Source organism: Vidua macroura, chromosome 1 (genome assembly GCF_024509145.1).
Source record: "Vidua macroura isolate BioBank_ID:100142 chromosome 1, ASM2450914v1, whole genome shotgun sequence".
NCBI lineage: Eukaryota > Metazoa > Chordata > Aves > Passeriformes > Viduidae > Vidua > Vidua macroura.
The window spans coordinates 146,361,738-146,377,266 of record NC_071571.1 but is presented as its reverse complement, the minus strand read 5'-3'; the positions used below and the strand labels follow the sequence as shown (position 1 = coordinate 146,377,266).

Genomic DNA, 15,529 nt, shown 5'->3' with positions numbered 1-15,529 from the left:
ACCCGTGCAATGACAGTTTCCATGGTTCTCTCTGCTGTCCCTACCCTGTTTTCTTCAGCATTCCCTGCTTTGAAGCTGCCAAACTTCTGTTTGATCTTGCAGCCTTGGTATTTCTTTAATCTCATATTGTGCAGGAGTGTGTGTATATAAATAAACCAGGGAGGCATTTTACAAGAGATTTATAATTTTCTTGCAGAGGTCTTTTAAACTATAACCTGAAAGAGTGGGTCATTGTGGGGGCTGGGTGGAGCAGGATCTTTACTTGTTCCTGTATTTAATCTTTGATGCAAGCTGAGAACAAATCTCTTTTCCTCTTTGCAGATATCAGCTACTGACCATGTCAACAGAGTTCCAGGATGCTCACCTTGCAGAGGTGAAACCTCTGGTGGAGAAGGAGGAGGTAATTAATCTAAAGCTTTTTAGAGCTTCTGTGTTTTCTGTCAGGACTGCTTTTGGAACTGCAGGTGTGTGCTTAGTTTATTTTGGATATATTGTATGGAAGAAGAAAAGAAAAAAGAAAAAACTGGAGATGGAATAAGAATAGTTCATTGGGTTGTTTTGGTTTTTTTTTTTTAATAATGCAAAACTGAGCCTAATTATTTGTTCTTGTTTGGTTTTGTTCTTTTAGTATGATGGTGCCATTTTTCTTCTCTAAGTAATGACAGCTCTGGGTGTCTTTAGCTGTATCAGATGATGCCAATTGGGCAGTCTCACGTACATGCCTCAACAGCAACACATTTCTCAGTGTAAAGACAGACTTTGCTCTGTCAGCTGCCTCTCACAGAGAGAGCCTTTACATTTCCTTTGGACACAGCTGGGTCCAAAGGTAGGGCTGAGCCCCTTCTTGTCCTGAGTGCACCTGAGCCATGAGTTACAGCCAGCTGGGTGTGTACAACCCACAGCCTGTTGCAGCCACTGGAGTTGCAGCACAGAAGCAACCTAGCTTTTTTTTTTTTTCCTTAACCTTGTTATACTACTTTCCATTCTTTATTGGACTTTTAGCTATCAACAACATCTGGATTCAGTGGCTATCTGACTCTTCAGTGGTAGCCATACACTGTGCTTTGGTATGTTCATGGCAAAAAATTCACTGTAATATATGAAGAAACATTGTCTTGAAACAAAACTAAGATTTTCTTTTGTTCCCAATGACATTTTTTCTGGACAGTCATGTGTATATATATGTGCTGAATTTTTTCTGGTCTTATACACTAGAATTCATTGCTCTATCTGCTGCTTTCTTTTTTATTCCCTCCCTCTTTTATGTAAACACTTCAGAAAATAATTTCCACTTGTGACTGCAGTGAAATGAGTAGAGAAACTTTAAACACAGCTCCTTTGCCAAGGACATTGCATGAAAGCAGAGATTGTTTGGATACCACTGAATGCAGCACTCAAACTTTTCAGAAACTAAAACCCCTTTTTAATGCCCATATTGTTCAGAACTACCAAAGCAAAGGAGATTCTAAGCAGAAGTCCTGTTGGTACTGAAATACCTTTGCTTTAAAGTTCAGAAATATCTTAAAATACTGATTAACTTCTCAAGTTTTGGTAGCACATAGGCCAAAGGTTGGAGTCTTGACAAGGAGCCCTATATGCTTTTTTTTTCATGATGTTACCTTGAATTTTGTCTGCATGAGGAAACTAGGACAGAGTTTGGACAGAGTTTGATTTCCTCTGTGGCCATTTTAACACAGATGAAGGATGTTAATGTTTTTTGAGAATGTGGAAAAGGTTGCCCTGAAGGATGCTCAGCACATATTGAGATGAACAGGGGAGCTGGTTTTGAGTGGGTTATTGGGTGAGGCTCTCTGGAGTTGTGCCCTGGCTTGTGTTTGGGTTTCTGTTATAGCCAAATCTTTGCTCCTGAGCAATGATCACCCTTATTTCATGTGCTGTTGGTACAGGTGCCAAATATACTTACTCCTTTTACCTCTGGGTCCCACAGGAGAAACTGTGGCTGAAATGCTGTGTTTAAAAGTTCTTGAGACCAGCAATACAGTAAGAGTGAAACACAGCATATTGTCTAAAGCTAAGGCTGTGCAAAATTATTTCTGCTCAGTCTGATCTTAGAGAGTTGTTTGCATGTCCAAGACTGTGCCTAATTGCCTGAAAGTCACAACCGTGAGAATTACAGGAGGTGCTGCAGTGCTTTGAGGGTCCCTAAGAACAAAGCTATGGTGCTTTTGACATCTGTCTTTAATTTACCTGGGTTTCTGAGGCTGACTGACCTCCTTGCCAGGATTCTGAGCTTTCCTTTATATCTCAATATTATTTTTCAAGCTTTGGCCTTTTGCACTTTGCAGCATGAAGTGTTTGCTTGGCTGCTCTTCCCTCTGTTTTCAGCCCTGCAGTGGAAATAAGAGTTTGAGTTCTTTTTTCTCCCTAAAAAAAAAAAGAGGTAACTCTAAGACATTTCCTCCTTTGAAGCTATAAGCCTTGTGGGCTATTGGAGGTGGGGAGGTTCCTGGTGGAGACCCTTGACAGGTGCATAAGATTGTCAGTAGCAGCCACGGCAGGTGACAGGGTGGATGGACCTCTCTGTGTCCAGCCAGCTTCCTAAACGCTGCAAAGACTAATTTTGGCCAGAATAAGACCCTTCCCACCTTCCACATCATGTAACCAAGTCCCAGAAATGACTGCTTAACTCAGTATCAAGTGTTCAGTTCATTCTTGAACTGAGACTTCCTATCCTAGGCAGGACTGAAGATGTTTGCTGTCCCATGGCTGCAATAACTGATGCAGAAAAGTTCAATTTTCCTGCTCCTTGTGAGTGTATTGCTCAGAGATTTAACAATAACTGAGGATGCACCAGCTTTTGGCCTTCATTTTGCTGGTCTGTAATCTAGTATTTTACTGCTTTCATTTCTCCATGAAGATTAGTGGGTTTAAAAGCTCTTGAGTGAATTTTGACAGTTGCCAGAAGAGCTTTCATTGAATGGGCAGAGAGAGCTCTCAGCTGCAGAACTGGGGGGCTGGAACACATATCCAATCATAGATTTCCATAGCTGCAAGTTACTTCCATTAATGCTTTCAAATCTCTTCACAGGCTATCACTCGCCTCCTTCCAGACTTCGATGTTCAGGCAAGTAAAGCTATTATTCTTTCTTTTAGAATTTTTTTTTCCTTTTCTCTTTTTCTTTTTGCACGAGGGGAGATTGAATTGACATTTGAGAAAACAGCAAGATGTGACCAGAAGGGACTGCCTGCTTGCCAGGAATGCTGTTACTGTGGGAGAGGGGTCTGAATGGGGCTGTGCTGTAAGGATGTGAAGGGGACCACAGGGGGCCTTTTCAGACTAGAGCTGAGAAAGTTTCAGTCAAAGGGGGTGGCTGGTTTGCAAGCAGTTCTATTCTTGCTAAGAGAATGAGAATCTTCAGCAGTGGTGGTGAAAACAATATATTCCCCTCCCACAAGGACACACACTTTCCCCAGCCAATTTGCTTTCATTAGCAGTGTGTGTACATTTCCTCAGAGGAAACGTTCCTCTGAATGCATCCCATTATGCTGTTGAAATTTTCCAAAATATTCCTGAAGCCTGTGGGGTGGTGGAAGGTGCTAAGCAATCAGTATTGTCAGCAAAAGGAGTGATGGTATTTCAATATTTTTATTTAGAGACAGAGCATACAAGTTCATAGCACAACACTAGGTCACATGGAGGCTCTTCACTTTCCCTGAGTGTCATGTTTTTGAGAGATGACTTGGTCACTCTCCTGGTTCCCCTTATTTTATTGCCATTTGGGCTTTTGACTGAGAAGTTTGTCCTTGCTGATTCTTAGCTGAGACTAAGGAATTGCATGGCTGCAGGAGCCAGGCTGGAATGAGCTGGGATGGAGATCAGGGAGAGTGTCGCTGCCCTGAGGATCAGTGTGAGCGGTGTTTTCCCACTGCTGAGGATAAGGATTATGTACTGGGAAAAGAGACTCACTGTGTGTCTCATTTTTATCAAGGTGTGTAGAAATGGAAGCAGACTGTGCAGAACCGGGGAAAGCTATTAAATTGTTCTAGTCTCTGTTCAGGTCCTTGAAGGAAATAACCCTTCTCTACTTTATTGCATGTTGTGCTTTATTAGCACCTGTCTATATATTTTTATTCAATGTTGTGCCAGTTGCTTAAAAATACAACACAAATTCAAGACTTTTCCTTGGAAACCAAGTGAGACGGCTATCTTGGACTTTTTTTCATCTTTCAGTGGTTCTTACTTCTATAGCAAAGCTGTAGTTCACACTAATCCTGCATCTTCCCTCTCATTTTTTTCTAATGAAATCTACTGTCTGAGGTCTTGATAAATGTAAGTTAAGACTGTCACCATACAGCTTCTTGCAGGACTGTGCACAGCATGGGAAAAGCTTTCTGTTTGGTTCCAGATTGATCACTTGGTCTAAATAAATTGAATCCCAGATTAAGTCTGCTAACAGGAATACTACAGTCTTTTGATTAAGAATCCAGAAGTGACCCATATTTCATTTCTATTCTTGGAATAAGTTACTTGGTTTGTAAACCATGTGTATATATAGATTTTTTAACTTGCACGATCAAATTCTCTAAGCCTTTTTGCTTTTTTTTCTCTCTCCATGTTTTGGATTAACTGTCGCTAATCCAGAGCAGTGGTTCTTGTCATTTAGCCCTGTTCTGCCAGCTTTTACTTTTTTTAATGATCTATCTTTGTTAAGAGTTTAATCTTTAGTTGTTCTAGTTCAGGAAAAATGTGGAAGAACAGTCTCAATGCATTTTGTTAAGAACTGTGACTGCAAAGGAGACTTAGCTTTGGTCTTTAAAGCCACAAGTACCGTCCCTGTATTTCTTTAAGTTCTTTTGTGGTCGATTTGTGGGAAAAGTGGTTTGGAACTGCTGTGAGAGATTTGATTGCTTAATTCATTAGAGAAATTCCTGTATGGCCCTAGAGGACCCAGGTCACTCAGGACTGAGGCTGAAGCCTGCTCTTAGGGAGCAACCTTTCCTATGAACTACTTGGGAAGAGGATGGACCTGGCCAGGGAAGGAAGCTATTGGTGCTTGGCAGGATGGAGCTTCTTATTTAATGCCTGTGCATGGATGTGGGTGTCCACCATATCCACTGCAAGTTCCTCCATCCTTCTGGGAACAAGTTAAGCAGTGTTCAGTTAATGACTTTGTTTCTGCCACTAGTGAAAAGAACTCTCCGTGATGTGTTTTCCTTCCAAGAGTAAATTTTACCTAGTTACTCAGATTTGGAAAAAATAGATTCTTACTTTCCATGCAGTTCTAGACAGACTGGAGTTAAACACAGCTTTCCATTTTTAGAGCAAGCCACTGTATAGTGGTATATTGCCCTTCTGAAAGCACATGTTGCAAGACATGTGCATGGTTATTCTCTGGAAAAAAAAAAGTCTTTGAAGTTACCAGGGGATGGCCAAGACAAGAGATGGAAGAACTGACAGCTCTGAGCTGCCTCCAGTCAGCAATTTGTCTCTTACAATGTCTGTGGCACCCACCTGAAAATTGAAGTAAAGGTCTCCTGTATCTCAAGCAGGGGAGTGTTCCTGGCCAAACCTGTTTTAGGATAATTGATAATAAATGGTGCAGGGCACTGTGCTCTTGGTGGCTTTGTTTCCTTCATGCCAAGCACATTTTAATTGCATTTCCAGTTTGATGTATGTGTGTAATCTCTAGCTCAGTAGCTTTGGAGCCAATGGAGCCCTGGCTCCTCATCACTGTGCATGTTCATCCTCCCAGCTCTGTTTCAGTCCATCAGGACTCTGCTTTCTCAGTCACTCGGCAAAACTTGGAGCAGTGTGGCAGCTGTAGGGGGCAGAGATGAGTTTGTCCCTTGTACTCGTGGCCATCTGTATCCATAGGCAGGAAAGATCCGTTTCTGCTTTACTTCCTCCTCCTCCTGCCTGTTCAGGGAGAAGGGAAGAGCTGCAAGGGGAGATGAATCAGCTGGTGCAGTGGGCAGGAGGGGTGGGATTCCCAGGCTTGGGGCGTTGCAGTGTGCTGTGTGGATTTCCTCATCCTTTGGGACGCTGAAGGAAAGGGATGGGGGGTGGCTGTGGTTTGCATCACCAGAGTGAGAGCAGAGCAGGGTGACCCAGTGCTAATCGGACTAGGAAGAATCCCTGGGCAGAGCTATCGCAATAACCTGCGTCAGTTCCTGCTGCAAAGTTTTTGTTCTTGGCTTCCACCTTAGCAGGGTCACTTACATTTACATCTGAAGTCATCATCCTTATTAATGTACCAGACTCACAGCCTTTTCTTAATGTTGCTAATTCAGAATAGAAACGTTAAGAAATGAAAAAAAAAAAAAAAAAAAGAAAACTGGAAATGTGGGCATTGGGGTTTTAGGAAAAAACAAGCATAAGATTAATTGAAATTCCATTTTAGAGTAAAAAAAGCTATTGAGAAAATGCTAAAGAACTTCAGGGCAAAGGGGGTTTGAAATTCAACATTGAAATAGCACATTAAAATCTCAAATAATTTTAATCTCCAAGAAACTGAAAAAGAAAAGTAAAAAAATAGCTTATGCAGGTATTACTATAATGAATTCCTAAGTAATATGAATCTAAAATATACTATCTCCTAGACATTTAAAAGGTATTTAAATCTTCTTTAAAAGCTCTGAAGCCTTCTCTTGCCTCAGTTCTAAGGCAAGAGAAGGGAGGTGTATTTAACAGTCATAATATTATGAATTAAAATAAAAGCATGAGATTGTAATTGAGGATTAAGTATATTTGAAAGCTTTAAAATAATCTTGATGGAATGCAGTATTTTACTTAAAATATAAAACATGATGTATTTAGCAAAATGTGCAGTGTGCATGAGCAGTTTTCCTTTTTAGATACCGGAGATATTTTGGTTGCGTATTCCGTACTTCAGAAAATAACTTGTTCATAAACATGTTTCTCAATCCATGTCTTACCTAGGGTGGAGGGGAAGGAATAATGAGCCCTCCTGTGTGATAATAAATTGTCTTTCCTTTCAAACCTCATGAAAAAATAAAAAGGTCACTTGAAGCAAAAATAAAATCTATTTTAGGATCTACCAGGTCCTCCAAACTGAGACAGCCTCCCTTAAATTGCATGTACTGAAAGTATTTTTATGTGTGTGTTTAGTGCACCGAGATAAGACTGTACCTCTGTTAAAGTGAGAGATGTGAACAGATGGTGGGTTTGTCTTTATCCTTCTATCGGATTAGTGTACCTTGGATTTTTTTTCCAAGATAGTGTTTTAATACAAATCAGTTGGTGAAGAGCCTCTTACTATAATGTTGATGTTGATTGGGATGTGCTGCCATCTGTTTTCAGTGCTCTGCATTTTGAAAACATCCATCCCTACATCACGTAGACAAATCTCTTGATCTTTAATAGGATCAATAGGGATGTGAAGTTGTTGATGTCACCAAACAAACTGGTTTGAATTGATTGTTTTTTAGAACTTTGTGTGCATTTCCCATTAAGAATTTGTGCTACAGGAAAACAGCACAACCCTATTGAATTAGGGGAGTCTCACTGTGACAATAATGAGGAATTGAGCCAATTGTTAAACTGACTGTGTTGTGCCACTTATTGGGAGCATGGTCACCTGTTGTCTCGGAACTATTTTTAGTTGACACTGAGTTTGAACTAGATTCAGGTTTCCGGTTCCGGAGGCGTTATCTGTGACGGTCAGTGGGATGTGCAGGTTCAAGGGTTTGATTTTATCTACCATGAACAGACTTTTTCTTTCATGCATGAAGGAGGATGATCCTGATTCTTGAAGGTGCTCCCTGCAAAGAAAACAGGTTCTAGATTTTCACTGTTGTTACTGGAATGCTCTAGCAATAAAATCTGATTATATGACATGCCTATTAGTCTCTAACTGAGGAGAAAATAATTTCAATATTCCACTCAGCAGGAGGTGTGTTACACAATAATGCTTACTCTCATTACAGTGCTGAGGTTGCCAAATTATTATTTTTTTTAATTAGCTAAGTTTAAGAGAGTAGAATGTGGAAAATATTAATTGCCATCATTATTTATTTCAGCTATTATTAATTGCTATATACTGGCACTGCAAATCTCTTTAGGAGTATTGTATAATGACAGTACCCAAATATATATTAATGATATGGAATTTTACTGGGGCCCTGAGCAATCTGATTTAGTGGGTGGCATCTCTGCCCACAGCAGGGGTTGGAATTAGATGATCTTTAACATCCCCTCCAACCCAAGCCTTTCTATAATTATATTTTAGTAGTATATGTTAATGACCTACCCAATAATGTACAATGTATAATGTACAATACTATATTTTCCACCAAAAGCTGAACTTGGTGACATTAGTGTGGTGATGTAGGAATCCTTTAAACTAAACGGTGCTTATCTACTTTGGAAATACTAACTATCAAACATTTAAAAGGCCTCGTTTTTTTGTTCAGAATCATTGTGACTTACACTAATTTTTCAGTCTTTTGTGTTTACTGGAAACTTTAACCCTGGATTTTAGGAAGAATGATTTAATTTAGTGTAAGTTTGCGGTGTTTCAGCATTTCAGGTAACAAAACATGAAATGAAGCTAAACTTCTCAAAATCTGATGGAAACAGCAACAGGAAAGACTGTGCTAAATCCCAGGTCTGAAATTTGGCACTTTGTACATTGTGTGGCAAGGACTTAGTTCATCTTTGATGTCTGACCTCTGAGTGCATTCTTCCCCTGGTCAAACCTGGCTCAAATCCTATTTAAGAGTGACATCCTCGTGATTTAGTCTGTTTTGGTTTCCCCAGCTGGGCATTATGGGAGCCATAAGCCTATGTAGGAGAGCAGCTTGTCTATATAACCCAGTTTCCTGCTGGGGCAAAATAAAAACCTGCCACCCATCCTCTGTTTGACTCGCTGGATTTGTCACCCTGTTTTGCCTAAGGATGGTCCTAGATGTGGAAGATACAGCTTACCTGATAAGTAATGCAGTGAGTATGTAGAGGAATGAGTCTCTAAGGAGATAAAGAATCTGAAAATTAGATGGAGTATCGTTCAGAGGGCAGTGATGCTTTACTTGTCCTATGTACAAGGGGGGATAGATCCTGACTCACTGTCTGAGTTGTAACTTAGAACTGATGTAATTGTGTAATTTAAAGGAAAATAGATGAAATGTAGAATGGTGTTGCTTAGAATCCTTACTTGCAACAAAATGTGCAGTGCATTCCTTGTATCAAATTAAGGAGCTGAGATTTAGATTGAATTATTACCTCAGATATTGGAAGGTAATCAAACCTTTTAAAAAGGTTTTTGCAGAGGTTGTACACCTCTGATTTCTACAGTGTAATTTTTGATAGATTTGAATTTATCTTGGATTTTGCCTCTCAATGTTACTGCATAGGACAAGTCAAGCAAGCCCTGCAGCAGCAGGTAGTACGCTGCACTGAATGACATGGATCATCTCTGTGTCCTGTGCAGTAAATAAAGGATTCTGGTGAGATGCAAACACTGGCTACTGCCTATGTAATTCTTTCATTGTTACGTGAGTGTAACTGTACTGTAAATAAGTGTCAGAAAGAACTGTTGGTTTGTGATTCCCTTTATACATGTTGGCAAAATACCAAATTGTTTGTACTCATCAGAAGTTCAAGTGGAAAAGAAACAAAAAACTGCTCTATCTTTTGTGTAAGTCACATCTAACTTAGAGATCCAAAAGATGGTGCTCAGGGAGACTTTGGTTTGTTAATGAAGATGCCCTTGGCTTTAAGATCAGTAAGCAGCATAAACCCCTGTTATGCCAAATAATACCAGTTTACTTCTTAATGTTGTTTTTTCTGATAAGCACCAGATAATTTTGTGGTTATTTTGTTCTATTAGCAAACTTCAGGCAGTTGGGTTTATGCTCAGGTCTGTACATCACAAGCCTTAAAACAAATACATGTGGCTGCTGATTTTATTGGAGAAGACTACTGCATTCACAAAACTTCACAGTGTAATAAATCCTATGGCAAATAACCATGTATAACCTGCTTAATGCTGCCTTCTTTGGGGAATAGCAGTTATTTTCTCAGTTAGAGTTCTTTTCCTAGAAATCAGAAATATTTTGTCAGAGTGACTTGTACTTTTGCAAGTGTTGAGGATTGTAGTTGTAAGGTCTTGTGTCATCACAACAAAACTGCTTTCTTTGTTTTCTTATCCTGCCTTTTAATGTGGTTAAAAACTGTTTAACTGTTCCCTCAGCATCTGGTTAAAGTTAGCAGCCTGGGTGCTTCTGTAATTGTCTGTGGACTGGAGGAGGCGACAGTCAAATGTAAAATGCCAGCACAGAGCCCCCACCATGGGGCAGAACAGGGGGATTGCAGAGCAGACCCTGGGATGGGGCAGGACCTGTGCTTGTGGTCCATCAGGGTCTGCTGCAGCAGCTGTGGAGCACTTGGAGCATCCCTGACAGATTCTTGCTGTTCTCTCCCAGGAGCAGGATGTGGAGACTGTGCATGGCTCCGTGCGTGTCACCATGTGTGGCACTGTCCGGGGGAACCGTCCAGCCATCCTCACCTACCACGACATTGGGCTGAACCGTAAGTGGGCTCTGCATTTACCAGCACAGCTTCTGGGACAGCACTGCCATAATCAGAGGTGTGAAAGCAGCAGTGGTTAGGGAACCCTTTCTGGATCCTTGCTTGTATGTGCGCCTTGGAAGCTGTTAGATGGTACCTAACTCTTATAGCAAGTGTAATTCTCAGATTTTTTATCCTTGCTCAGTAAATAATTGGAATACTTTAGTTAAAGGGGCAAAAGATCTCTGGTGTTTCACAGTGACTGTGTATGAATGCTGTAGAAAATCTCAAGGGGAGGTTAAATTGTATTGCCAACAGGATTGAAAAAAGAACTCTGCTGGGGCTTTGGGTCCTGTCTGATAAGCAGCCTTGTGCTGCTTGGGTTTATATGAATTATGTGTCAAGTTAGTATGAAATGAGTGCTGGCTTTGTGTCCTTAGCCAGCATTAGGAAAAAAAGATTTCAAATGCCTTTTATCTTATCTGTCATATAATGAGTTAATAGCTAGACCTGCCCTAGTTTGTTCTTTTGTCCGTCCTATTTGTTGCAAACAGTTCATGGTTTCTTAATCAGTTGTCAATATTTAAAAACACTGCTGATCTTTATGGACTGGCAAGGGGGTGAATATTACTATTAAGACAAAAAAAAAAAAAAGCTTCCTTGCCTGTGTTTTTTGGAAGTGTCTTTAATTTTGAGTTTCAGTGAATCAGTGTAGAGAAAATCTGAAGCTTAACTTTAAATTACACCTTTTTCTTTCCAGAGTTATAAAGTTGTTCTGAACTTGCATATTCTTCTAAAGTTGATTTGAGCTAAAAGTATTTTATATTCTGCCAAGATTTTGCATGTGTGTTGTGTGAGGACATTCAGAAACACACAGAGAATATTGAACCATTTTCTAGGCATCTCAAAGATGGTACTTTCCACACTGGAATCCTCCCCCTGTATTAATATTGCTTAAAAATCAGAAATCAGATCACCTCAAGCCTTGGAGCCAACAGCACTGATTAGCCCAAAAAAGATGCTTTTGTCTTGAGCTGCAGCAGTTGATCACATAATGTTTGACTTGTAATATTTGGGCAAAAGCAAAAGTCACAATTTTAGCCTTGAATATTTTTCCCTCTATTTTTCTTGACACAATTAAAGAAAAGAAAAAAAATGACAAGGAAATGGATAATTTAATCTAGGACAAAACCTGGGATGAATACCCTTGGCTAAATTTTATATTAGTATTTTAACTTTGTATAAAGAATAATTTTTTGAGGAATTAGGGGTACCAAGTAAATAGTGCTAGTAGGTACAAAAATAAGATGGAAAATCTTAGCTGACCTGCTTGATTCAACTTTTCATTAATCTGCAGGATAGATAATAAATTAATTTTGTAGCTGCAAACTTAGTATTTCCTTCAGCACAGTTATTTCATATTTCCTTTTCCTTCCCAAGATAAAACTTGCTTCAATCCTCTCTTCAACTTCGAGGATATGCAGGAAATCACCCAGCACTTTGCAGTCTGCCATGTGGATGCACCTGGCCAGCAGGATGGAGCACCATCTTTTCAGGCTGGGTGAGTTGTCAGGGAAACAGCCCGTGCTTTCATAGTTATCCTCTTTTTGGAAAAAAGAGTCTTGATCTGCATTTTCATTTAAAAGTACTTGCACCAAGCACAGTAGTTGGCTTTTGAACTTAAATCCTGACACTATTTCTAAGTACTGGAGTTTTCGGAGCTGTGCTTTGTTGTGCCAGTTCACAGCAGACTTTGTGGCTGCAATTTTGTGTTTTAGCTCTGCTAACTAGACTGCTTGTAAAGCAATTCCTAGACAGATATTGACATTTTGTCAATTTAAGTATTGAGTTAGCTTGTTTAGTAATGACATCCTGAAAATAAATACAAAATGAAAACTAAATGATTGCTATAAACAAGACAGACGTTAACCTCTACATAACATCCCTCATCAATCTGTGGTCTTTATGAAATGGCAGCATGGTAGATGTTAAGTTGATAACCTTCCTGGAAAATCCGGGTTGTTGGGCAGTAACACGGTGAGGAGCCCCCACAGAAGGTTTTGGGAAGGTGTGTACTCCTGACTGTGCCATGTACGATGCTGTAACTCTGGGAAACCTTGTGGCACACGAGCACTGCCTTTGCCAAAATGCTTTACATGTTTAGGGCAAGTGAGACAGGTTTACCTTGAGATGCCCCTTGGACAAGAATCAGCTTGGCTGAGGAAGGGAGCAGCCAACATGCCAAGGGGAGGATACAAGGCAAGGAGCAGTTGTTCTGTAAGAGCTATGCATTAAGGAGCTTATAAGTACCCTTATTACATGAGACAGTCTATTTCCCTGCTTAATATTTAAGCTGGTCTGATGCTGCTGTTAGCTGCAATGGCCCAGTTGTCTGTCAGAGCAGCCTACAAAGCTATTTCAGTCACCCTGTCTTTGCATTTGTTTAAATCGTGAGCTTTTAAGTGCCTTAGCCCTCGTGTCCTGAGCAAGTCTTAACACTTGTGAGTTGTCAGCTGCAGAGGGCAGCCATCATGATCTGTGGCTGGCAAAGAATTGATATCAGCATGATGGCCATGTAAGAAGCTGTGTTATCTCTACCTGTCCTTCAACTGGGAGACCAGCATTCCCAAGTTAAGCCATAGAATCATGGTTTGGTTTAGAAGGGAAACTTACAGGTTACCTAGTCCAACCACTCTGCAGTGAGCAGGGACAACTTGATCAGATTGCTCAGAGCCCTGTCCAACCTGATTGTGACTGTTTGCAGGGATGGGACACCCACCACCTCTCTGGGTAACCTGTTTCAGGGTTTACCACCCTCATTGTAAAAAAACTTCTTTATTAGGTCTAATTTAAATCTACCCTCTTTTAGTTTAAACCATTACCCCTTTTCCTATCACAACTGGCCCTGCTGAGAAGTTCATCTTCCTCTTTCTTATAGGTCTCCTTTAAGTACTGAAAGGCTACAATAAAGTCTCCCAGACCAAAGCTGTTGCAGTGACACCAGCTTTTGTCATGTTAAGGTTTAATTTCCCAAAAAGAAAATCTAAAAAAATAAAATGTTTTGCAGTCCTTGGTGGTTTTTGTTTGGTTATATTTTGGAGACTAAACTAGAGAATAATTAGGTATAACAGAGATTTAAATACATCCTAGGCAGATGTTTTCCAGCTCTACTCTGGATAGATTTTTTTCCACGTGCTACTCAGTTGAGAATTTGCTCAGAATCTCCTTCTCTCAAAGTTTTATTTCTGCTTTTAAGAAGACCAGGAGCATTAACAAACAGCTGTTTTTATTGAGCCTTCTTCATCAACTTCATAGCCTTTCTTATGCCTTCATTTTCTCCATCAGTATTAATGGAAAGCTGTTCTCATTTATCCTATGGTAATGTTTGTGTCCCTAAAAACATGCATGTAAGTTTTTTGCGAAATATCTAAAAGTCATTTCTGTAGTCTCTGATTATGCAATACTGGGAAACTTTTTTGTGGTGGACTAGAAATACAAACATAGTGAATGTGGTTGGAAACTCATCTGTCTTTTTCAAACTTTTTCATAAGTTCCAAGTGTAAACTTTCCTTGGGAAAGATGCACTGTAGTGTGTTTTGTTCTTAGATATCTATTGTTCTGTAATATATAGAATATATATATATATAGATTATGCTTCTATTTCTGCAAAATTGCTTATGCTTGCTTCTGATTTAAATTCAGCTCATACACTCAGTGATCTCATGATGACCACAATTGGTACTAGCTCTACAGTGATCACTCTGTCTCTAAATATGCCAGTGTGCACTGCTGGACGTGGTGTCGTAACTCCTCAAAAACGTGCTTGTTTTAGGTATGTGTATCCCTCCATGGATCAGCTGGCTGAAATGATTCCTGGAATCCTGAAACAGTTTGGGTGAGTGCAGAACTGTTTACTTATTTTTCTCGTTCTCTCTGTGTGGCTCAGTGAAAGAGCAGGCGTTTGTTTTAGCTTGGCTGTCTGGCATTTTGTTTGCTAGAAATACACTTGTGGTTCTTTTGGATTCCCCTGTTACAGATGGATTGCTTTTGCCTTGGTTTCTGAAAGAGCTTATTTTTTGGCCCTTTTTGAAATGTCTGGTTATTTTTAAACAGGAAGCAACTTAAGAGAAATCCCATGTGCCTAATTTAGGGGCTTCCTCCAGTATTCTTCGTGCATAGCCCTCAAAGGGGCAGGGCACAGACAATCTGTTCTTCCCACTGTAACAACCCACGTTTTCCTGTGTGGTTAGGGAGGAAAAAAAGAGCACAGTCCCATCTGAAGACATTTACTGTTTTGCTTCTGTGGCTTGATTGTTCTAGGGGGTCAGACTCACCTTCCTGAGCCTCTTCTACTACCAAGAGCAGGCCAGGTTACCAGTGTAGAAAGACCTAGTGGCAATGTCCCTGGGTTATCTACCTGCACCAGGTTTGGGGATTTTTCCTGCCTTAAAGCTCAGCTTTAGCAGGAGCTGTAGCTGAAAAGGTTCCTTTTCTGTGGAGCTCGTGCTCCTGGTACACAGTGGAGAGGGCAGGTAGACACCTCCAAGGGGTTTTTAGAACAAGAAGAGAAAATTTGGCATTCAGGGTTAGTCAGCTTTGGAAAACACAGGCTGGACCATCTCCCCAGTTTAGACATTGCACAGTTATAACCAGCTCTTACAGTACTGTGGACCAGGTTACCTCACTACCTCCTTAGGGGATGTATATTTTTTGAACTGCCTAATGTCAGGCACAAGGTCATCAGTTCTGTTGCACTGCACAAAAAAATGTGACCAATAATATCAGTACCTTGAAAATCAATGAAACTGGAGTGTATTTACAAAGTCTTGATTTAATATTGCTAATGAGAACTAAAACTATCCTCAGGTATTTTCCTAAAAATATTGAATAACCTGTTTTTCTCAGTGGTTTTGTCTAGCCTTCCCTTCCATGTATTTTTTACGACCTTGAAGGTGATGCTTTAAATCTGATTTCAGTTAATGCAAATATTTGGTTTGTCTCTGCCCTGTTTGGTTATGAAGTTTAAACTTCATCACCCCA

General features: G+C 40.1%; 1 protein-coding gene across 2 annotated transcripts in view; it reads left to right on the top strand.

Annotated features, from left to right (window-relative positions):
- Positions 1-15,529, top strand: part of NDRG1 (N-myc downstream regulated 1) — a 39,592-nt gene that overhangs the window by 13,097 nt on the left and 10,966 nt on the right. For both annotated transcript variants that reach the window (XM_053991767.1, XM_053991776.1), the window contains exons 2-6: positions 322-400; positions 3,050-3,085; positions 10,405-10,510; positions 11,930-12,050; positions 14,322-14,384. In XM_053991767.1, coding sequence (XP_053847742.1) covers positions 338-400; positions 3,050-3,085; positions 10,405-10,510; positions 11,930-12,050; positions 14,322-14,384 — 389 coding nt within the window. In that variant the 5' untranslated portion in view covers positions 322-337. The remainder of the gene's footprint in view (positions 1-321; positions 401-3,049; positions 3,086-10,404; positions 10,511-11,929; positions 12,051-14,321; positions 14,385-15,529) is intronic.